At 42.2% G+C, this 24,212-nt stretch overlaps 1 protein-coding gene across 2 annotated transcripts in view; it reads left to right on the plus strand.

Annotated features, from left to right (window-relative positions):
• The window catches only part of ADARB2 (adenosine deaminase, RNA specific B2 (inactive)), a 306,308-nt gene that overhangs the window by 254,313 nt on the left and 27,783 nt on the right, over window positions 1-24,212 (plus strand). For both annotated transcript variants that reach the window (XM_027648539.1, XM_027648540.1), the window contains exons 5-6: window positions 7,501-7,669; window positions 14,502-14,653. In XM_027648539.1, coding sequence (XP_027504340.1) covers window positions 7,501-7,669; window positions 14,502-14,653 — 321 coding nt within the window. The remainder of the gene's footprint in view (window positions 1-7,500; window positions 7,670-14,501; window positions 14,654-24,212) is intronic.

Raw genomic sequence — 24,212 nt, forward strand, 5'->3', positions numbered from 1 at the left:
TGCCATTTTTTTCTGAACTGGGAAATCCATCTTTTGAATGAGGCTTAATGGAAAGACCTGCATAGGAGTATCTTGCAAAATGGATTAGTGCAAGAATCGTTTGTCAGGCACCCATGATGTGATCAAACAGTACAAAATGGGCTTGTGTTAGAAAGGGATTTTTCTTCCAGAGGAGGTGAATTTGGAATTTGTTTACAAATAATGCACACATACAGACACACATCCATGGTTTGAGGGAAAATTTACTGTGCCTGGCTGTGAAAGGAGAGCCACAGCCACTCCCAGACAATACCCTGGCTCTTGCTGCCAGCACAGGGGGGTCAGAGATCAGGGCAGAGAGGACCATGACTCTGCCCCTGCTCCTTCACTGATAAAGATGAAGGGCACTGCAAAGAAAAGCCTTCCCTAGGCAGTGCAGTCAGAGTCAGAATTACTCAACACATTAATAAAGGAAAAAAATATGAAGCTCTCAGAGGCTCCCTCTAAACCCTCTCTTTCCACAGAAATACAATATATTCAGTTCCACACAACCCACAGTTTGATGTCAGGAAAAGAAATCCCTATGCAACTCCAGCATTTCAAAGACTATGTTCCATTGATACCCCCAAATATCTGTAACTTCACTGCTAACCACTTCTTTATTCCTATTATTTGCTAGCTGTGTATTTGCCTTTTGTTCAGACTTCTGCTATTACTTTTCATAAGTCCTTAACATAACTTCTTTCTTCCCAGATTTTAGTCAGCCACTTCAGATCAGCTGCTCCCATCCACCTCAGGGCTGTTCTTCAGAGCACCTAGTTGCAAGCCATGGGATACAGACAGGGTGCTCACTGAAGTCCCAGGCTGCTGCTTGTCACTGAAATGATCACAGTCACCACCACTGATACAACAGAAAATAGACAGAAAAAACTGAGCTGCAGTAGGGTCTTTATGGCTGGTAGAAAAATGCATGCTGGTAATAGATGTACACATACTGCTAGTCATGCCTGCTGTACACAGTTCTTCTCTTATGGCTACATATTCATTCTTTTTGGAGTCACAAGTGTGGTTTTGCTCTCCATGCAGAGCTGGGGACAGCAGAGCTGCCTGGGTCAGGAGTGCATATTCTACACCAAAACTGAAGGACAAGGTATAACATGTCACACACCAGTCCCTCAATTCTCAGCTCCTTCCTTGCACAGATATTTTGATTTCACTCCTCTTGAAACCTCAGAATAGAGGGCGTTGTAGATGCATCACCAAGCTGCAGGGCAAATGGACTAATGGACCTGGATAAACACACCCCTCACTTCTAACCATAGACCTACCTGCAGTGCAATAAATAACATACGGGGACAATGGTTTCAGCTTCCAGAGAAATGTGTCCTTTTCCTAATTTTTTTGAGGGAGAAGATGAGAAGAGCTCTTTGCCTCTTTTGCAGAAGTATTTTCAATGGGACATTGCCCACTCCCAGGGTGTTGAGCAGCATTCCATAGCCTGGCAGCACAGTCCCTGCAGGGCTCTGCATGGGCTCAGGGACCTGCCTTGGGACAGTGGGATGTGGGACCGAGTCCACGGAGTGTCCCTGCAGGCAGCTTTTCCAGCATCACTCCCCTTTCATGTCTTGACTATCTCTTATTACAAAATTAAACCCATTCTAAGGATGTGGTAGAGCTGCCAGGGAAGAAGATAAGAGAAAATAATGCGAGACTTGTCAGTGCTCTGTAACATCAAGAAATTTTCCTTCCCTAAACAAACCTGAAATGGAAACCTGAACTTATTCAGCTATGAGTAGAGGGTATTAAAAAAGCAAAAAACTCCTCTGTGATCAGAGCTCAATTAAGCTGCCTTGAAAATTATTCCAAATACACTTTTTTGCAGATAACAATAGACAATCCTTTTGACTGATTTGTTAAAAAAGGTAAAGAAAGAGCATAAAATTATTGCTTATCAGAAAGAGAAGCAGTACCATTTAAAATAACATGAAATTGTATCCCATGAATTATTCACAAGGGCTGATGTTACACTATCATTATTTCTGGCTTTCCTTTTTACCATGTAGGATTTTGTGTAAGTTGTCTCCCACCCAATGAAAGAGGTGGGGTTTTTTTAATTAATCAAACCTGATTTTTCTGATTATTTTTTTGTAATTTAAAATGAATACATTTTGAGCAGTGAGTTGTCTTCACGGTGTCATGTCGAAAAAGAAGATAGATATCACCCTCCACTAGCAGTGTCTAAAACATGCAGTGCAATAGTCGCTTGCACACTGACTGGTGTTTCTTCATGTGCTGTGCCAGCTGCTGAGAAGCCAAAGTGTGATCCCAGCTGTACTCTGGCATTAGCAGTTGTAAACTCCATCCTGTTCAATGTGAATTAAGCTCAATGAGTGTCACAGGAGTTCTCCAAAACACAGTCAGTGTGATTCAGTTTTCTGATTGCATGTAACACCTCTTATGATTACCTGGTGATTTTGATTCTCCATTTCCAACATATAAATATGCACGGCCACAAATTCTATATTATGGAAGGTCTTAACAATCACAGCACACTAGAAGTGAGGATAACTCTATTAAAATCAGTGGAAACATTGACTAGACTAGCCAAAACTCACTTGTTTCATTGGTAGAGCTGTGTCTCCAAGACGGGTGTAGACATTTTTTGTTTATAACCATGACTGACTTGAAAGCCCAGCTCATAACTGTAGTCTGTAAGACGTCATCCAGTTCTCCATATCCAGCTTATCTGCTGAGCAAGTCTTCATATTTTTTTGCTTACTGTCACTTCTGTCAGCATCTTTCTGAATCATTTCTTTTGCAAGCTCTGTGGCTGCAGGACTTCTGTTTTGGGAGGTCATGTAGGGAAGACAGCGCTGTTTGCTTTCTGTGTATAATAGTTCAGCTCAAGGCAATATGACTATCCATGAATATATCAATATTGATACAATTATCCTTAATTGTTCGGGGGGGGAGGGGGGGAGCTGAAAAAAAATACCTCAAAAAGTTGAAACTTAAGGAAGGAAAAATGTTTTAAAGGCTGCAAATTTGTCCTGCTTGCCCTCTTATGATTTGAGGGGTTTTGATTGGTATTTTAATTGGTAAATTATATTTACTTGTAATTAGAGAAATCTCAGTAAAAGCATCTGTCTACAGTGCAGAAAGCTGTACTTCTGCTGGCTCTCTACAGGTGTTCAGGGTCCATGAAGAGAAGTTGGCAGTACTGAGGTATAATGCAGACTATCCAAAAGCAAGTATCTGAACTAGGCCAGATGAATCACCTCTTAGGAAAGTTCCTCTCCTTTGACTATAAAGAAACTCTACAGCAATTAGCTCAGCTATGGACATCTCAAACTCTAGTTATCCAGAACAGCTGAAATTAATCTCATCACTGGTGTCAGCAAACTGAAAATCGCTTACAGTAAAACCCAGTTTCTTTTCTACAGCTTCGCTCTGATGTGAAAGTCTGTGCTATCACAAAAAAAATTAATATTAGGGGGTTCTAGGTTGCACCTCCCTGGCTGTGAGTGGAGACCCTGCCTCTAGACCCCATGGTGGGCTCAGGCTTGCAGCAGAGCACCAGAAAGACTCATCACCTCACCAGATCATTAGACTGACTCTGTGATCAAAGGCAATGTGTCATTTATGGATATATTTTTGTTCTATAATGCAACTAATTAATTGACAAAATTTGTGAAGATAAAAGGTGGTGAATTTCCTTCCTGCTCTCTCAGCTGTCCTCAACAACAGGGTGTTATCCAGGGCTCAGCCATTATGCTGACACAGCTCCCCAATTTCCTTTCCCCTGCTCCATTTCCTTTTCAAATTGAAAACCATTAGAAGTCTTTAGGCAAATAATAGAAACCTAATGCAGGTGCGTGTTATAAATTGTTCACTAGTTACTTTTAACCTAATATCTTCTCAAACATTACTTTGCAGAAGGCAGCGAGGGTAGGAAATGCCTCATGAACTCTGACGATCAGTGAGTCAGGAGTTAAGGTCATAATAATGTAGCCCATTTCTCCTTGTTTGTCAAATAACCTGAGCACAGTTAGATCCCTGGATCTTTCATCTGAGATTGACTCCCCTCAGTAAGAACATGTGACCTGCAGAGAGCAATCTTTGTCTGGGATCATAGCCTTCTGTACAACACTAAGTGGGGAAGGTGCCATATGGCTGGTGGTGCCAGCTACTGCTAGTGTAGGGTTTTCCCACTCATAAAGCTGTAGCTTTCCTGGTATGATTTGATTTTGTGCACAGTCTAGATCTGTCTGAGGTTAAATCAATCAATGTTTAGAGGGTAGCTTTACTTTCGTAAATAGAAATGACTTGAGAAATTTGAAGTATTCTGCAGGCAAAATAAAATAGGAAGTAAACATTAATAACAAGAGTTAGTAATTACTGGGTTTAACACAAAAGAGACAAATGTACAGAAGTGCCTATTAATTCTGAATCACTGAAGCAAGTATCTAGGCTCCAGAGTTGGAAATGCTGCCTAAAATGTCAATGTGATTACTCAATGCTAAAATTCGCCTTCATCAGCTAGGGATCACGTGTCTTATTCTCAGAGAAAAATTCCTCCCATGCTCACTGGAAATAATATCAAGCAGTTCACAGAGGATAAACCTCCAACTCTGTGTATGTACAAAACAAGGCATGCTGGGGGACAATCTGTTAGCATAGATGCTCCTGAACACATCGGGCAACTGTCAGGTTGTTGGAAGTATTTTTCATCATTCTGGGTGCCCTCACAGGCAGCATTGAATGGTGCTATGTTGGTCACAGATCACTTTCCCCACTTGGCTCCCCAGTGAGGTGTAAATATTTCAGAGCTAATGCATAAGTCATGCACACCTGTGTTTCTGAGTGCCATAGTAGTGAGACATAACTCTTGGGTATTTCTGAGCACAGAGGAACATGGATTATTTTCTGACATTGCAAATGGAAAATACATGGAGATTTTTTTAACATTCAGATTGCTTCTGCAAATTCTTGGAAACCGTTGCCTCCAGCCCTAGGCAACATTTAAGTGATGTTCTGCAAACAACTGCACTTTGCCAGGACTGGCAGACTCCTCAGGCTGTGTCCACATATGACTACCTACTGGGGCCCCATATCACTGAAAGCTGACATATGGAGTTAATTCACTCAAAAATGAACACCCTAAGCACACTGGCTATTGCTGTGCAGGTGGACATTGTGATAGCAAACAACATCAGAGGGTTTCATTTTATTGCTGCATTAAATAGGTGTTGCGTGCCTTTCTGTTTCATTTGTAACTAAGTCCAGATCTTACAGAAAATCCTGTGTGCATTCATCCAATTACCCTCAGATGAGAAAAGAGTTAAGTTTATTTATGGATAAAATGTCTGAGACAATAAAAGACATAACACTGTGTACTGGACTGATTGGGAGGGGTGAAGAAGGTATGGCTCCCGGAGAGCAGAAGAGCAGGAAGGCTTCCCCAGATGGTTTACTTTGTATTTGCAGAGCCTGGTGCTTTGACTGAGAGGTGAAGGGGGAGAGGAGGAGGCACACCAGGGGTATGCTAATGTAAGGAGAAGGAAGCAGTTGGTCTCACTGCCCTGAGAAGGATATTGACAGAGGTCCTCAGTGGTAGGTAGAGAGGCTCACGGGTTTCTGCACAAGGGAATTGCCTCCTGGTGTACTCCTGCTGCACTGAGGAAAATAAGACTCTGTCTATGTTGGCAAACAAATAAAAATGAAAAGAAAATAGCTGATTCTTTTTGTGGACCTTCCAATCAGGAAAATACTATATACTGTTCAGGAGAGTATACACTACTTTTTTGAGATGCTGAGTGGGACTCAAATGCCTCTGTGGCAGGCAGTGCCTTGTGAAATGTTTGATGTTAGTCCACGAGAAAGACACAGTTAACTAGACGGATATGCATCAATCTAAGATTGATACCTTTTATTTTTCTCATTAAAGCAGTGACCCTAAAGCAAAGCAATTTTAATGTACAGAGTATAGACACTTTTCTTTGTAGGGAAAGTATATTTGTCATTTGTCCAACTTAACTCATACCTAGTAACAAAACAAGTAAACACAAAGTCTTTGTAACTCCATTTCTCTTCTGTATCTTTCCCATGTGCTCCCATCTTCACTGCTTGGGGTTTAAGATTTCCAGCTCTTCTTTTTTATTTTTTCTTCTAACAGATACTCCCAAACACTTTTTTAGGGCCACATTTACAGTAACAAATAGAGATTGAACTTTCAGCGCAGGCATACAGTGCTGTGTACTTCATCACCAGGACTTACAACAACTTCTCTATGAGACTGTTGCAACCAGGGGGTCAGATGTGATTAACTGAATTTTTCACAATACTTATACCTCTCCCAAAAATGTCACAATGCTTCAATTCCACAATACTTCTAAACTGATGTAGTTTTTATCCTGATATAGGTGTGAAATAATTTTGGTATCTCTTTATACATTATATACATTAAGCATGACAGCAGTGCTATACCATGTCATCCACTACTAGTCCCAGTGCTGTGTGGAGATTATGAAGTACTGTTGACCACATTTACTAAGTGGGGAATCATTGGCTGCACCAGCCCATTATGTTTAAAATACAGTTTCCTTCTCTATTCAGCTTTTTTCTTATATAGCACCAACAGATTTTACAAGAGAACATGGTCCCAGCTACGGTGCTGCTAACCCAAAAACTCATTGCAGTTTTTCATTTTTTCTGCTAATTCGATAGGCTTCATCATAAGAAAAAATAATACTGACGACTCTGTAAAATAGTTCCTAAAGCTTTTCTAAAATTGAAGTAACGTCATAGAAAAGTCTGTAAGCATTTTGCCACTGACTCCAATGAAATTAGGATTTCATCCTAGAAAGTGCCTATCTGGACTAAAAAAGGCACATCTTTCAGTTGCCATCACCATTATCCGAAGAGGCAACAGAGGAACAAAGCTGATCTCAGTAATGAATGCTCCATCCCTGAGACCACAGTGAAAAGGGCACCAATATAGCTGCTCTCAGAGAAACTAAAAGTAAACTGGACTGGAAGTCAGATCTGTTTTTTTTCTTGGCATTTTTTAAAGACCAGCTCCAGAAATGTTACTTGCATTTTATTTACTACTTATAGTGCAACAGCAATGAAACCTAACATTACAGGGAGTGTGTGTTCCCACTAGAAAATGTCTTCAACAGCTCATAAAAACCTGGCCATTTATCAGCACTGCAGGAGATCTTTATTACCTCTCTACAGCATATGCTCTCCTATGATGTAGTTATTGATTTAACAAGTAAACTTCGTGGTGAGCTTTTATCTTGGAATTAGCAGCAAGATTGAAATAGAGCCCTTATTATTCTAATAACACAGAGATGTGAGATTCCCGCATATTCCAAAGGCCATATCATCACCTTAACAAGCATCCTATTAGGGCTGTCTGGCTACCACATCAAAACGTGGGCTGTGAGAACTTTAACAATCATGATATCATACTCACCCCCGGCAACTTTCACAACCTTTTTGTTTTTCTTCCTACAGGTTTGGACATCAGGCAAGCTCAGGTTATTGTGCTGTCATCGGGTACCAAATGTATAAATGGGGAATACATTAACGACCAAGGGCTTGCAGTCAATGACTGCCATGCAGAAATTTTGGCAAGAAGGGCATTTGTTCACTTCCTCTACTCACAGCTGGAGCTGCACTTAAGGTAACTGAATTCTGTTGTTTCTTGGGGACTGTTATACGGCCTTCAGTGGCACAGATCTGTCCTCCAAACAATTGAACTATTTGTTTCAATATGTCATTGTTTCTGAGACTTTAGGTGATGAAGGACCAATACACTGCACAGAAAAATAAATGAGAGTTAGAGAGTCTAAAGTGTTGGGTCATGAGCTCCTTTACTTCAGCCGATTTTCTTTCAGTAACGATTAGACATGACTCATAAAGTACGGCTTTATGAAGCCTGATGATTCTGTACAAATCTTTACGTGCAGGCTTATTAGCATCATTCACTGGCCAGAAACTGGAAGGGGGTCATTTTGCTCACTGCAGCCATTTCCCCATCTTCCTTGCTGCTGCTGAAAGATCTCAAGGAAGTGATTTATTGATCATTAATACCTTCATTGACTCAGTAGAGAACCAATGAGTGTTAACAGCACAGTAAACTTTGTGCCAAAGTGTAAGATGCTATCACTCACTCCTTCTTTATGATGTCTTAAAATGTTATAGCATGTAGAACCATTACAGTGGAATTATTGTTCCTCTCTTCAGCCAAATCCACCTGGTAACCATTTAAATGGTTAACAGGTCATACACAGCCTGGAAGATGGTAATAAGTGGGGCACTGCAGAAGTCTGTGTTGGTACCTCGCTGATCATGTCTACTAACAATCTGTAAAAGGTCATATAGTGCTTGGTTTTAAGCTTTGTAGAGGACACTAAAATGTGCAGGGGACCAGCCAATATTCTTGAGGGCTGGTCTGTCATCCAGGCAAACTGGAGGACTGGACTAGTAGGAACTTTGCATTTGTCCTTGTTGAGTTTTCTGTCAAATTCCCACACCAAGGAGGAAAGAATGACCTGTAACAATACAGGCTGGGGAGCAGCTCTGCTGAAAAGAGATAGGGTTCATAGAAAGCTAGATGTCAAACAGTAGTGTACCTGACAGAAGAGAGGGTCAACAGGATCCCTGGAAGTACAAAGAGTCAGACAAGGGATGTGATCCTCCACCACTAATCAGCATTCATTAGACTACATCTACAATACTATGTGCAGTTTTGGGTCACCCACTAAAGGAAAGACATCAACCATCTTACATGGGTTCAGTGAGGGCTGTCCAGATGCTCAGGAGCCAGAGCACTTGGGCTGCATGGAAGGGCTGATGCATCTGGACCTGTTCAGCCTGGAGGTGGGATGGCAGACCCAGCAGAACATATGTCAGCAACACAACAGAGCTGACATCTTTACCAAGGTGTGCAGTGGGAAGGTGACAGACAAGAGGCACACACTAAAACAAGAGAAGCTCAGTCTGAGTATGAGGGTTAATTTTCCCCATGGGAATAGGCAAACAGTGGGACAGGTCAATCAACAGGGCTGTGCAGTCTCCCTCCTGTCTTGGATATTTTCAAAACCTGAGTGGATAAAGCCTTGAGCAACCTGTCAAACTATTTTGAGAAGGAGGTTGGGCTAGAGGCCTAAGGTCCTTACCAGCCTGAATTATCCTATGATCCTATGGAAACTGAGCAGAAGTGAAGCTGAGGTGGCAGTTATCATGTGGAAGGAACCAAGGAATGAAGGAAGTGAGGAAAGAAAGCAAACAAAAAAACCCCTTCTCTATAGGTCATTCTTCTGCCCTCCATTCTTGTGTGCAAATTCATGTGACTTTTTCTGAAGGCCATTAACCTCAGTGCAAAAACTTCCTTTGACTCCAGAAGGTTTTGCATCAGGTCACAGACACAAGGATTAATCTAAACAGGATTCTGTGTTCTTGTAAGCACTTGTGATACTATTGCACTGAAGCGACAATAATAGGAATAATGGTTATTTTCACTTCAGGCTGGAGTGGAAAACAAGAGAGTGTATTGAGTACATGAGTTTGGCTAACAAAGAGGGACAAGAGCACTGAAGGGTTTAATCAAAAATAATATTTTCTCTATTTCTGAATTGCTTTCAAGTTTACATTAAATTATTACGTTTTCAGCAGTGTAGTAACCCTAGTACTTGCTTTGTTCTATGGTCTCTTGGGAAACAAGTGCTAGCATTGTATCTTAAACTTGTATTGATCCACGTCCTTAACGTGTTCAGTCATATTATTATTTTATTTGGATCAATGTTAAGTCTTTTGTTAAGAGAATCCTCAGTGCAGCAAAAGCTCTGTTCACAATAACTTCAAATCGCTCTCTGTTGAGCCAAGACCAGGCACCAACGCTGCCCTGACCAGCACACACAATAAAAATCTCAACCAAAATTGTCAAGGCTAAGCACCTTTGAAAGACAGAGCTGGAGATACTGTCAAATCAGATTTTGCTTGCTTAAAGTCCATGGGGAAGCAAAACTGTGTGTTATGATATACTCTATGATTCTATGATTCAATTCTAATATTTATTGCTACATGTCATCATCGGGAGCTTCATCATATGATGAGAAAATGGGGTATTTCAAAATGAAATAAAAAGTGCATTTTCTGCATATTGAAGTCACATTTACCCCTTTTTCTCTAGAAAAAGACATCTCCTATTGCCAGAGAAAACACATGGTGCTGCTGTATAGCTAAAAGAACAGGCTTTTTAGGACAAACATGTTAGGTCAGCTCCATTGGGACTCCCTGCACACCACTTCAGGCTTGGTAGAAACACAAATATGGCTTCTGCATTGTAATGCATTTGCAATAACCTAGCCCAAATAAAAGTCCTCTCCTAGGCCAGGAACCTGTTGTACAAAGTCATATATGAACTGAGGTAAAAAAGATGGTTCCCTAACCCAAACAGAGAATGAAAGTATTGTTCTTGACCCAAAGAGCTTGAATTTTCCACCACTCGCTATGAAACAGGCAAGTTTGTTCTGTGGAGATTATTTCCTATTTTCCACACAACTTTCTCCCACCAAGCCTACCTACTCTACCTGGTCTCTGCAGCCGGATTTCAAACTTCAGGAACTTCCAGTGCAAGAGTTATTCTTCTATATTATGCTGTCTTTGAAAAGGATCCTCTTTTCCAGAATTTACAAATACTACCATTGATCTCACTGAAAGCAAAACACCTACTTGTCTGAGTGTAACATGAAGGCTTCTAAGAGCAGGGACAAGCAGGTTGGAGAAAGCAAGAGCCAGGATATAAAACTAATGGCCAGGAGAGGCAAGGATCCTTTTACCACCAGTGGGGAGAAATGGGCATCTGTGAGGTGGGACTATTGTGTATCTATACTACATAAGTATCTGTTGTGGGTGAGATTAATTGCCATGTATTGGGGCAATTTTTTTTCCATTTCTATAAAGAGAGAATAAGGCAACATCTTCACATATTTAAGCTGCAGAACAACTCCATTTACAAGCCAAAGTTTCAGCAATATATAAATTATTTTTTCCCCTTCTCTTCTTATTGCTAAATGTTAGAGGTGTGGCTTTTCTGACTTTTTTGGGGAAAGAGTTCCGGAATGGGAACTTTATCCTCTCTAAGAAGCAAGAGTGACAAATACTTCAAAAGGAAACTTTCTTTCAACAATTCATTGTCTAAAGCTTGAGTTAAATAAAAGCTAAAAGCACAACTAAAACCTGACAGCTTCTAACCCGTCTGATTAAAACTCTTAGCCCTCCCAGATTTCATTTTTATGACAACCATAATCCTCCAGTTCTCAAGACTTTCACGAAAGAGATGAGAAGTAAGACACAAATTTTCTGATGTACAAAAGAAGGACAAGAAAGACCTTTTGAGAAGCTTTTTCTAAAAATCACCATCAAAAAGCAGACAAATACCACAGTCCAATTCTCTTGCAATGATGGTAGGAAAATTCACATTGATTTCAGTGGCATTATTTATACCAACTGGCCAATAAGGAAAAATAAAATTAATGGACTACTCTTAAAATAAATCAGCACCACAGTAAGCTTGCTGCTGCAGTGGCCCTGCAGGTGCTAGAGAGATGATTTTACCAGAAGCTAAACTATTCCAGCAAGTCAGATGCAAACCACTATTTATTTTATAAATAAAAAGCAAAGAATAGTCTTAATCCAGTAGACTTCAGGGTTTTTTTCCCAGGAAAACCAGCTGCTTGTTATACATCTACTATTTCTTCATGAACACAGCTCCTTCCTTTTAAATCTGCTGTTAATTTCTCTAGGATAATGTCATAGTATGTAGTACCAGAAACTTCCCATAAATACGTTTACATGCTAAAAACAGCTCCTCTGCTTCTTAGACCTTGTTTCAGCAAAATGCTTCATGTATATTAAACCATAAGTATGTACTTAAGTATCTTCTTGAAGTCAGTTCAAAACACAGATGTGTTATGCTAAATAATGGACTTTAGCAGAAGATTAGAATTTCACACATTCTTAAATGTTCCTCTTGAAGCAGCCTCAAACCCTAACTCTCCCACAGGAATTCATAACAGGCAAAGATTTAGGGACAAATTCTCCTCTTTTAGTAACTGCCAGCATGCAAAAATGACACTTTAATACCACCCTCTGAATGAGTGGAATCTGTGGGCTCGCTGTGGACTTCTTTCTCCCTTGGTTTGTGCAGGTGTGTATGGCTGTGAGAAGGGCATTACAAAGAACAGCTACTGCAAAGTCATCTGCCCCCTCACAGCTCAAAACATCTATCCCAGAGGGAAGGCAGAAGTGTACCGGTGCTGGAGTAGAAGTCACTTTGCAGAAGCACATCTCATGCTTCACCTGGACAATTTTTACAAGATCCCTGGATCTCCCTGGGCTTTGAAATACCCTGAACACCCCATCCACAAGAATCTTTGCTAAGCCATGGCAGATGGCTTTGCAACACAAACTTTTACAACAGCGCTCTCAGAGTTTTATTATAAAACCTATTCAGCCACAGTGCAGGAATGAATCTCATGTTTGAGTTCAGCTCCCAGAAAACCATCCCGAAGGCAGGTCAGGACCATATGTGATACAAAGAATCTCAGCCTCCTGGAGGAAAGAGTCCTCCAGCCCTGCCATCTATTTTTAGAGCAGCTGTCTATCACCCAACCTGTCAGCCACAATGGCCGCAGACCCTTCTTGGTACTCAGGGAGAGGTAAGAGAGCAAGGTTAATCAGTGAAAAACAATAACCAGCGAAAACAGGATGGGAGCTGATCACTAAACTCCTGAAATCCAGCCCAAAGCATGACTGCTCCAACCTTACATAGCAACTGTCTCTAAGTACTGCAAGCTGCCCACCCTCCCCCCAGATTCTGCTGAGGTTTAACATAATAGTAGCAGGCATTTGGACGGCACAGCTTTGTATTCTCCTAGCTGATTTTGCAGTGAATTATTTAAAACTACCTGCAATTGCTCTAAAGTCCAAACAGCAGGACTTATGGATATCTTACTCTTGTATTCTTAGGCTTGTATCAGGGCATTCATATAATTAGTGCAGTTGGGAAATTCCACCACAGCAAACAGAAAATGAAGGAGCTGCATGTGGTGGCCCCAGTGTTGCTCCCTGTCCCTGACAGGCGAGCTAATGTGCCTGTAAATTCCTCCTGACAGCAAACGCATCCAGGCATCAAAAAATGACAAAACACCCAAACCATGGAAGAGTGACAGCCAAACAGCTTCAATAGCACAGAGGCTGCACTGGGAGAAAACAGGCAGAGGCAACTTGGATTAAAGCCAAGGACTTGCTCAAAGGCTGAGTAGAAAGCACCCGTTTGCACTAACAGGAGGCAGAGACACCAGCAGAAATCGCCTTGGTTAATGGGCTGTCCTATAGTGAATTAAATGGGTAGGATTCCCACTTATTAAGAGCATCCCAAGGATACCATTACCTGCAGGTGCTGTTCTGTTCAGAGATATTCCCACAAAAAGACCCTTGCATTTCTGAGGGAAAGACCAGGCCATCAGACAGAAAGAAGTCTCATCATAATTTCACTAATCACATTTTCACCTTCAGAATTGCAATCATGACCATCACCCAAATGTACATATTAGAGGCAGCTGCCTGTCAGAGAAATCACCCATATCTTCCCAAATGTAACCCATTGGAGGACCCGCACAGTGGCAAAGCCTTAATGCTCTGCTATTGCTGCAAACGGCAGGACTGGGAGGGTTTGGCCTCCCGGGCAGCTGTTGCTGATGGAATATGTGCACTGCATCCCCATCTAGCTGCTGAACCACTGCGAAGATAAAAGCTTCAGCTTAATAAGTATCTCTTTCAACTCAGCTGAGAAAAGCCCACTCAAGTTTTGTCCTCAGTTCTCAGGATGGTTTTTGATTTCCAAAAATGCAGAGAGACCAAGAAGACACAGCTGGCCTAGGTGGAGTACTTGTAGGTGGCTCTGGTAGAATGGGGGAAAAGAGCAACAACTGGGGAGCAGGGAGGGCTGGCAGTGGTCATAAAATCTGGGTGCTTCATCAGAGGCCCTTTTTGGTGGAACATCTAAACACATATCTTGGCTGCGGTGACTGATGTTAATGGGATCTAAACACATGCCTCAGCATTGTGATGAGCAGTGCTGATGTGTTCACATGAGAGCCTAAGACAACTTTTCCTCTTTTTATGCACCAGAACCACTTTAAAATCAATATGTTTATGCACCCCACACATGTAAAGAAGGAGAGTTATCCTTCAAAAATACACATTTTATCATTCGAATGTTTTCTAGGTGAGCAAGCCAGAAACACTTTGGCAGTTTTGACCCCCTTTACACATTCCTTCACTTGGAGAAGCTTATTGTTTTCCTCTTGTTGTCACTAGGCAAAATATATGATGCCAGGTGCTAATAAAAACAAACAAACAAGCAGAGGGAGAAAAGGAGAGAGAGCACAGAAACGTTTCTGATTTGGCATGTAACAAATGACCTGGAACCTCTTTTGTGATCATAGCAAACGGCGAGAAGACTGGGAGCGATCAATCTTCGTGCGATTAAAAGAAGGAGGCTACAGGCTGCGGGAGAACATCCTGTTCCATCTGTATGTGAGCACTTCACCCTGCGGAGATGCGCGCCTCAACTCCCCCTACGAAATCACAACCGACTGTAAGAGAAAAGCATCTTCCCTCTTCTTTTGGCGTGGGCTTTGTCTTTTTTTTTTCTTTTTCAAGATCAGTCTTTCTTTCTCTCTTTGTTTGCTGGCAGAAAGCGTTTTGCTTGAGAGCAAAAACACTACTAGGAGTTTTGGGGAGGGGGGTGGGTGTCTGTAGAACTAGTTTTCGGTCCCATGTGCTGGGGCAGCCAGGGTGTGCGGGGAAAATCAGAGCTGGGCAAGGCAGTGGGAGACTGCTCTGCACTCCTGAGGCTCAGTGGTTCTGCTAGGGAATACATCCCCAATAGCCTGCATTTCCTGCTAGGAGGTGCAACCCTAACAGTAGATAAATGCCTTCCTATGATGAAAGAAATCCTTGAAGCCACAGCCATAGGCTGGGCTAGAGGATCAAGACTCTAATTGGAGATGCATAGACTCTTCTCAGGGTTCACACAGTATGTGCAGTTTGAAGGGCTGCATCTACAATAAACCAGTGCTGTCCGGCCTGCAGCTGCTGGAGTAGAGTAATGAGATGGTATGATATGATGTGTTGTGATATGATATGATATAGCACATCTATAGTGTTGATTGATGGTCAGACTCTCTCCAAATACTACCCGCACTTGCAGTGAATAATGTAAAAACTCTTATGGAAAGGATCCTTCCCAGGCCATCCTGCCTGTCAAATCAACTGCACAGTCACTGCATGGCAGATGTGCTAGTTGGAGTCCACCAGGTCAGCCTTGGAGTCCCTAGACCCATACCTATGGCATTTAAGCAAAAACACAGTTTTTCAGGGATTTCACCTCTAGAGGTGATCCTGCAAATGAGGCAAATAAAACAGGTCTTGAGCCAGTGTGTGCCACCAACAAACCTGCAGGGCTTGTTGTCCATGAAGACACATCCCATCTCCACCATATGACCCAGCACTCTCACCTCATCACTCTCCCAGACATGCATGTCTCTGTCATTGCCCTGCCACAGCAGAGGCATATCCTTGTTGCATTCCCACTGCACCAGCTTTGCCCCTGCCTAGCCACAGGGAATGCCCCCAACAAGGGACAGGGGACTCCAGGGGTCTGTGACTTTTTTATCACACATCTGTCACCCCATGATCAAATACACAAGGTGAAAGGTACACTCTTATCTCTGCCCTTAGGTATTGCTTCTCATACATGCATTTTACAGTGCTGCAAAACCCACAGTGCTGGATGCCAAATGTACACATGAGAAATAGTCCTTGCCCTGACTACCTTGAATGTGAAGCAGAAAAGGGAGAAGAAAAGATGGAGGAGGAAGCACAGGCATGGGAATGTAAAATTAGACAGAAGAATAGATGGAGGAGGAAGCACAGGCATGGGAATGTAAAATTAATCATCCAAGGTCACACAACTACCTCACCTCCTCACAGGCAAATCCATCAGATGGTAGTTTCACTCCTTTCTGAATTCGTATTTGTATAAGTTATTTATTAAGGATTAGGTATTATTCTGCCCAGACTGGAATCTTTTTTTCATGTGTGAAACATGGGGCAAGAAAGCAGAACTCGCCTATTCAGGAAGGAAATGCATTTCCTTGCCTAACATGATTTCTACATTCTATCAGCAGGGTTTATAAAATGAAGAAAAGCAACTAAATGCCTAAAAGACAAAAAGCACATTGACAAATTCCTGATGAGGTAACAAAATGAGAAGACATAGCAACGTCTTAAAAAAAATTAAAAATAAAAAAGGAAGTGATTATGAATATCAAAAACCAATAGTGATTTTTGGCTTCCCACTTTATGGGTGTATCAAGAAATATCTAAAAAAGCTTTTTGTTTGGTTAAAGGCCCTCATGTTTTCCAGAAGGCAGGCTTCCTAGGATGCTCTTTTCTTGACATCACAAGTGGAAGCACCAAAATCTGTACTTATTTTTAAAATGTGGCCCATTCTCAAGAACCTTTAAACAGCCTTCTCGTCAAAGGCTGTCCAGGCTTGATTCTGCTCGTCCATGCATGACAAAGCAGGTGCTTTGAGCAGCTGACAGCCAGTGCTGGCCATTGATAGGCAGCAGAACCCAGCCCTGCAGGTGAACCCTGCTTGACTCATGGATTGTTTCAAAGAGCACATAAATCTCCCAGCTAATGAGGGAATGCATCTTTAGCTAACAATACATACAAGAAACTGTGTTTAAAAATATATACTCACCCCATACTTGACACACACAGTAAGCACTAAACTTGTAGATAATCACAAAAATACTTTTTCTGTTGGTTATTACACCAGCTATTGTCCTGATGCAGAAGCTGAGGCAGAAAGGGCTGTGTGGCTTAGCCAAGGTTACACAGTGATTCAGTAGTGTTACATCAGGTTCGTAATTCACTCTTTTAAACAGATCCCTCTACCTTTGTCCTGTGCTCTTAAAATAATTTACCACTGTGTAGAAAGCCATCCTGCCAAAAGCTGTCCTTCAGTGAGATAAGCATTTTGTTTTAGCTCACATTATCCCAGAGACATCTGGGAAGATAAGTATTTTATAATGTTTATCATTCAGATCTTTTCTTTTTTTTTTTTCTAAAGAAATAACCTTTCTTTCATCCAGTAATGACAAGAAACTCCAGATGAATGCTGTTTCATTTCTTAAACAACAAAGAAGCCTCTCCTAGAGCTAGCACAGCCATCAAACATTACAGATTATTCTCTAAAGATGCATTAACATTTAAAAACAGTGTCTCGCCATGTGGTTTCTGGTTTTGAGAAGGAATATGATAAGCCTTTATCAATATAAGAAGTAAGTAAAATCCACTTCTCAAATCTCCTTCCAAAAATTTCCTATTATCCACCGTGTCTTTTCAGCACCCTCAGGGAGGCCTCACATTTCCTTCTTATGAGCTTTGTTCTGGTAAGGGAGAGGTAAGCTAGCATGCATTTGAAACCCAGTTTACTTCTTACCAGATAGAGGAGGGTACCAAGTTAGTGGCATGTGTCTGCCCTTCCCGTGGTTCATGTGAACAGCTGCAATGCAGAAGAGAGGTCCAGGGAGCCCACACCACGTCATGTTCATGCAGGAAGGTAGGAGATTAGGAACAAAGAGGTAAAATCTCACTTTGATTTGCAGAGATGGCCTTCTTGGATCTGTCAGTAAGATGACTCGTTTGTTAATACCTCCTGAGGCAGCTCTAAAAGAGAGACAAAATCCAATTGGACCAGGGCTGCTCTGAGCATGGAGGGGTTTTATATCTCTTTTTTGGTGCCTGTAAGTCAAGAGGTTGGAAAAACTTACAGGGGGAACCAAGTGAAGTCAAAGCTTTGAAAGAATGTACAATTTGAAAGAGTAGGGGAAGAGGCTGAGAGGAGAGGGGCAGGAGCTGGCTGGTGAGAGCAGGAGAAGAGACCAGCCAGGGTCAGTGGTGTTGCAGGAATAGGAGGCTGGGAAATGCCAGAGGAGTTTCAGACGGTTGTGAGAATTTTTACGGGTTTGTTCCGGCTCATTCTCTCCAGTCAGTCTCCTTCCCAAGAATTTTTTCATTATTTTCCAAGGTCAACCTCAAGGTCGTAGCACAGCTATATGGCAAAAAAGCAGCATGTTCACAGTGTTCTCACACACTCAGCTTCTGCCCCTGCTTCAGTTAAGTGCTGCAGGACAGAAAGCCTGGCACATCTCCCTTTCTGGTACCTTCTCCTTTTGTGTACATCTGAGCAACGTGTGCCTGGATTTCTGGTTTCTCCCAAGGACAATATCATGGCACCAAGTTAACATGGGTTTCCTGAAGGTTCTAAGGGGGCTGATGTTTCCCATTACAGCTCATGAGGTGGAGCCCTGGGGGCAGCTAGCCCTGTAGTATTTGTTGCATATTTTACACTTTCTCCTAAATCTAGGTCAAGCCACAGAATAATCAAGCCCTTGATTTGCTAAAGCACCTTCCTAGCTAATTTAGTGGTTCTTGACTCATTGGCTTTTTTTAAGCCTCTTGAAAAGCAAAATGAATTGCTTGAAAAACTGAGCTAAAAAGCCCTCTGTTTCCCCACTCCTCCTTCCCTAGTAGGATTTTACCTCATTGTCCATCTTTTTTCTAGAGATGCACTCTCTCTTTTTCACTACAAAGAGACAAACAGAGTCTGCCCCAGGGCTTGTCTCAGTTCTTCTCCCCTGGGCTGCTTTTCTATCTCTTGCTAACATGCTGTATTGCCTTGTGCCATTGACTCCTTGATAGCCCAGCTCCTGTTTTATCCCACACTCCCTTTAGGTCTGAAACACACCATTGCATCTGCTCCACATGGGGTCTTCCTCCTGCTTGTCTATTAACCTACAGCTGTGCTGAAGCTCTCATGCACACACATTTGACAGAGCTCTCATCTAAGCGGGATCCACTTGCAACCACGTGAGCCAGATCATTGCCTTAGTAGGTGATGTGATGGGATGTGCACTGCAGTTTTCAGAGAGTTGGGAAGCTGAAGATTACCGAGAAAAACAAGTTTGTGCTCTCTATTTCAAGTGTGCTTTCACTATGCAAACCTGTGCTTTCCCTGCTTGCGACCCAGCTGCTGGATTTTCCATTCCATTTTCAGAAAACATGCTCTCCGTTAACCCCCAAATCCAGGGCTGCCTGGAAGGGTTGCCCTGCTCACACCAGTAACTCAGCACTCTGTGTTCAGATAGGGCTGACCTAGAATTGCATCACTGCATGATCCCCAGATCAGATAGCCTGAGCAAACTGGATGGACAGGGCCAGATTCAAACTGAGGCCATCTAAGCAGCCTGTCCATCTCCAAGAGATGGACACAAATGATCTCCCACAACTGTCTGGAGACTGTCAACCCCTAAACCCAGAATTCAGGGTCCTGTAGGCAGATATCAGGATGGAAATACAATGAGGATGTTTATGGCAGCAACTGAGCTAGTATTACTCCCAAAACCATTGAGTTTGTTGAACATCTCTGGATTTGCAAGGGAAAGAAATCTTTGCCTTCCTTTTGTCAGTCCCATATTTTGTTTAAATGGACAAATTATGTTCTCATGAGTAGACAGTAAAGGGGGAGAGCATTTCAAGAAGAACCATCTAGTTAACTCAGGGAGCTGAAAAGAAATTAGATACAAGTAACTACAAAAAAATTCAGGTTCTAACAGATTGATATACTTCCCTGTTGCAAAAATCAAGGGTAACCATAGGTCATCCCTTGGATTTGGACACTACCATTTTTTTCCATTGTACAAATGCTCCCGGGTATCACATCTCTCTGTCACAGCTGTTGACCTGCTGCAGCTTGGGAGACCATCTTGGAAATTCGTAGCTATTCACTGCATGGAGCACCTTCCTCCTAGGCTGTAAAGTTGATTTTATGCTGATGAATGGCCCGTCTGTGGAACTGGGATGAAGGTGCATTATTTTCCTATTTTTCATATGACTGAGCAGAACAATACCTCGGGGGATCTCAGAACAAAATTATCACAGAGAGCCATGCCCAGAAGTAACACGAAAGAAAAAAAAAAAATGCATGCAACACTGTAGGCTGTAGTGCTGAATACTGCCTCGGGAGAAATAATCCTAGTGCTGGATGAATTATTGCGGTCAGCCCAGATCGTTTTGTCATGTAAAGGATGCTGCAGAAATTGCAGATACAGCACGAGGCTGTTGGATTACTTCAGGGGCTAGGGAATTGGTTTTAAAGAAAGTGGAAGGAAAATGTCCTTTCACTTCATCAAGGCTGGACTGAGATGTATACAAAAGGTTTGGGTTCAGGTGTAAACCCTTTGTCAGACTCCTTTAAGACCAAGTTCTATGGAAGCAATGGCCCCTTCCTGCTTGTGCTGCTGACATAGCCTCAATTTTCCTAAGCAAATACAGGGGGAATGCAACTATATTCTACAGTTAACTACAAGCTGGTCTGTCAAGAGATTGTGTCCCTTCTCAGGACTGTTAGCAGGCATTGGTGTTATATGTCATTGCTCTGTTTCCTAACTCAATCCTCCCAGGCTGCTGAAATGTTGTTTCAGTGTGACTGCTTTCACTCAACTTAACTTGGTAGGGAAAGAATGGTCACAGGACAGTAGCCTCTGGTGAATTTGCTTCACCACTTACACACATCACCACATCATGGCTGGGAGCAGAGGTGAAGAGTGCTCCTGCCAGGATGGGCAAAGAGCACAGCAGAGCCCAGTCTGAATGTAATGGTCCTCTGTCCCCCCAAGCACTGTGGGTCTGAGCAATGGTTGGATTTAGCTCAGGGCTTCCCAGGTGTGGAGGTGGTACTGCATGTAGCCAAGCTCAAAGATTTCTTCCCAGCATCTAAAATAAGTCCACACTGGGACTGCAGGGGAGCCACCTTCTTCTGGGGAGGGTGGACAAAGGGATCTCAGGACAAGGAAGTGTGGCTGAGACGGATAAGTGGGACTCTGGAACAGGAGGGCCACAACAAGGATGGAAAAGTTTGAGGGAAGGTGGATCTGTGATGTTCAGCTGTGATAAGGAAGTGGGCGAGAGACAGCAACATAAAGCCTGTGTGGGGACTCTTCAAGGTGGGTGGAGCCCCTCTGCTTCTTCCAATGCACAGCACCCACACAGGACTTGCAGGCGCTGGTTGGAGCCATCTTCAGCACTGCAAGGAGCTTTTCCTCCCCCAGCATCTCCTACTCACTCTCTGCTCATCCAGGGCTGCAGAGAAGTTAGAGAATGGAAAAGGTGGAAAGATTCATGTCAGGGGTACTAGAATGGAGATGGTGACTGGGCCAAGCTCTCAGCTGTGAACTCTGCAGTCCTTCTGATGCCCCCTGAGGGGAAAGCTGCAGAAGCAGCAGCTGTTGCATCTTGGTGCTCAGATGTACCCATTGCTCAGAGTAGCAGTGCCAGAAGGTCTGGAAAACCCATCAGTTTGGGTAATCCAAAGGAGAGGTCCGATGCCCTACATGGCCTGCCCTGATAAACCTTTTGCCAGTCATTAGGGTCAGCTCTAGCCCCTAAACCTGACAGAGACCAGCAGTCTCCAGGTTTAGGAGAGGTATGAAAGCACTTACAGTTTTATTCGTTGGTATTCCAGGCTAGAGCCTGGAATACACCTCAGAAAGAGGCTCTCATTTTGCTACATTGGAAGTCCTGAAGCTTTCAGTGTCAATTAATCAACCTGTGAAAGTTGTTCTTGCTTTATATTCCATTATTAATCTCCACTAGGTTGGGTAGTTAGGTGGAGTTTTGCTAAAACTGACTGGTGAATAACCACTTCATGGACAATTTTCAGGTCTCAAAATACTGACTGGCTAGAAAGAAATCAAAACCTCTCAGGCAAATTTTTTTAAAAAAATAATTGTGTGAAATTGGGATCTCATCTTTTATGTCTCCTGGTCATCAGCACAGTAACAAGGGGTAGAAAAACCCTATTTCATTTCCTCTTGTGCCTAGTTCAGGGTGAGCTTTTTCATTCAAGGCCACTTAGAATCAAATAAAAGCTTCAATCTGTGTCTCCCAAGTCGTGGATCAGTGAATTCCCTATCAGCTGAGCTAGACAGCTCCCTTTCTTCAGTCTCTGTTATAAAACTTTGTCATAACTGACACATCATGAGAAAACCCTTTGCCTTTGACAATGCATTGAAAATGTCCCAATTCCTTCTGCTTGTGATATTCTTGGATGCTTTTGCTTTATTTGGGTTTTGTTGTTTCATGGGGAGTTTTAAAGTAGAAAGTAAGATTTTTAGAAGTATATGTCAGTGCAGGAAAAGAGAAAGAATATGCTGAAAAGTATGGATTGCTCAGAGCCAGCACTGGCCACATCTTAGAAAAGCTTTCATGTAAAGCAAAATGTATTTGCTAGGATTCAGAAAAACAGGTTTCCACAGCTATAATCAGATCCTAATTTTAACAGAATGCTTGAATCGCCAAAGGGCATTGCACTGTATTTATTGATTCTGCTTTGTTATGGGTTTTGCTGCTTTGTAAAACACTGCATTTGGATGCATCGTGCAGATGTGATAAAAAGCCTACATTAATCAGCAAAAGACCATGCCTGAGAAGTTTTCAGAATAATAGTAGAATATTTCACTAAGAAAAGCTCTTTGTCCCTGAATTTGTCCAGGACAAGTAATAGTCGTGTCTGAGGTTCTCCAAGGTCCTCTGCAGCAGGGACAAAGAGACGATATGCTCCTGGATATGGCTTCCTCCTTTCCACCCCCAACATCCCATAGCCTGCTACAGATATGCACCTACTGAAGGCACATATTTTGTGTGGAAAATATCAAAGCATAGTGCAGAAAAATCTCTGTAGGCAAAAACTACACCCACTCGGATCTAATTTAGTCTAATTTACCCTTCCACTGAGTTGGAATCACAGGTAAAATTCATAAGCTGAGTTTTATAAAGGTTTTCAGGCAACTCCAGGTCCAGTTAAGATCTTTGTGAGACTTCTGGAAGTCCCTAAACTCCTGGGGAATTTCTCAGATTCTTAGGAGAAAAGATGAAGACATCTCCATAAAAGCAACAAACAATTTAATTCTAACTAGGACTCTGCTAGCTGCCTTTTCTAGTCAGCCTTGAGCAACTCACCTCATCCTGGTAATTTCTATTTCTATCCTCTTAAAATGGGAATAAAAGGTATCCAGCTATCACAGCTCTGAGAATGGGTAATTAATGCTCAGAGTAGAATATTGAAATGGAAAGTACTATATGTTCTAAGCACTATTATAACATTATTCAGAATAATTTTGTAACTATAATCTATAGATTTTTAAGCCCAACAGGGACCATTTCCTGATGAACTAGGTTTAATTTCTTCAACCAGACACCATAGGACTCTACAGCTCCTCCAGAAGCTGGACTAGAATATATCATCAGATGCAACTAGATGCATCAGGAACCACAGCCTCTCTAGACTCATACCAACCATATGGTGGCTGAAAATTATTGACAGATTGATGTTGTTTCTATCTCATGGTGTTCATTTTCTGGTTTCATATTTCATTGACTTCTTTCACAATATTTTTCTTAAATCACTCTTGAAGATTTCAATTTCACAACAACAACAAAACCTCAAAGCTACATGAATAACAGCATGTTTTGTTGATAAAAGAAAGAGGGTTATGATGAATAACACATTCTCTTTATGTTTGTGTAAACTTTTTGATTAAAACATGGCAGGGGAGAGAATTGTCACCAAATGGGCAATTCCAGTGATCTTGATACATTTTTCACACAAAGTATTTTTAAAAGACAAAACCTAACTTTAAGAGAAAACATTTTTTCATTAACAAAAAAAAAAAAAATACAGTGATGCATAGCTTAGGACATAGGTGAACAACTGGTCCCCCGTGGCCTCCAATGATGCAGGATGTCTCTCTCCACATGGAGCCTCCAGCCACTGCCCTGGCTTTGATTAGCTGCTGACCTGGGAACTAGCAGCATCTCTCCACTCTGTCAAAGATGAGCTGGTCATTGCTGGAGACCAGCTAATGTGCCTCTGTGACTGGTGACAAGGCTTATGAAAGCTTCAGAGGCAGAAGTCTTCTCCATTACAGAGTGCACAGCACCTGTGCAGCCCTTTGCCAGATCTCCAGAGTTTCTTCTGTGGGAGCAGCTGCATGCATTTCCAAAGCAATGGCATGGCATAT

This window comes from Corapipo altera, unplaced genomic scaffold (assembly GCF_003945725.1).
Source record: "Corapipo altera isolate COAL_440 unplaced genomic scaffold, ASM394572v1 47, whole genome shotgun sequence".
In the NCBI taxonomy this organism is placed as follows: Eukaryota; Metazoa; Chordata; class Aves; order Passeriformes; family Pipridae; genus Corapipo; species Corapipo altera.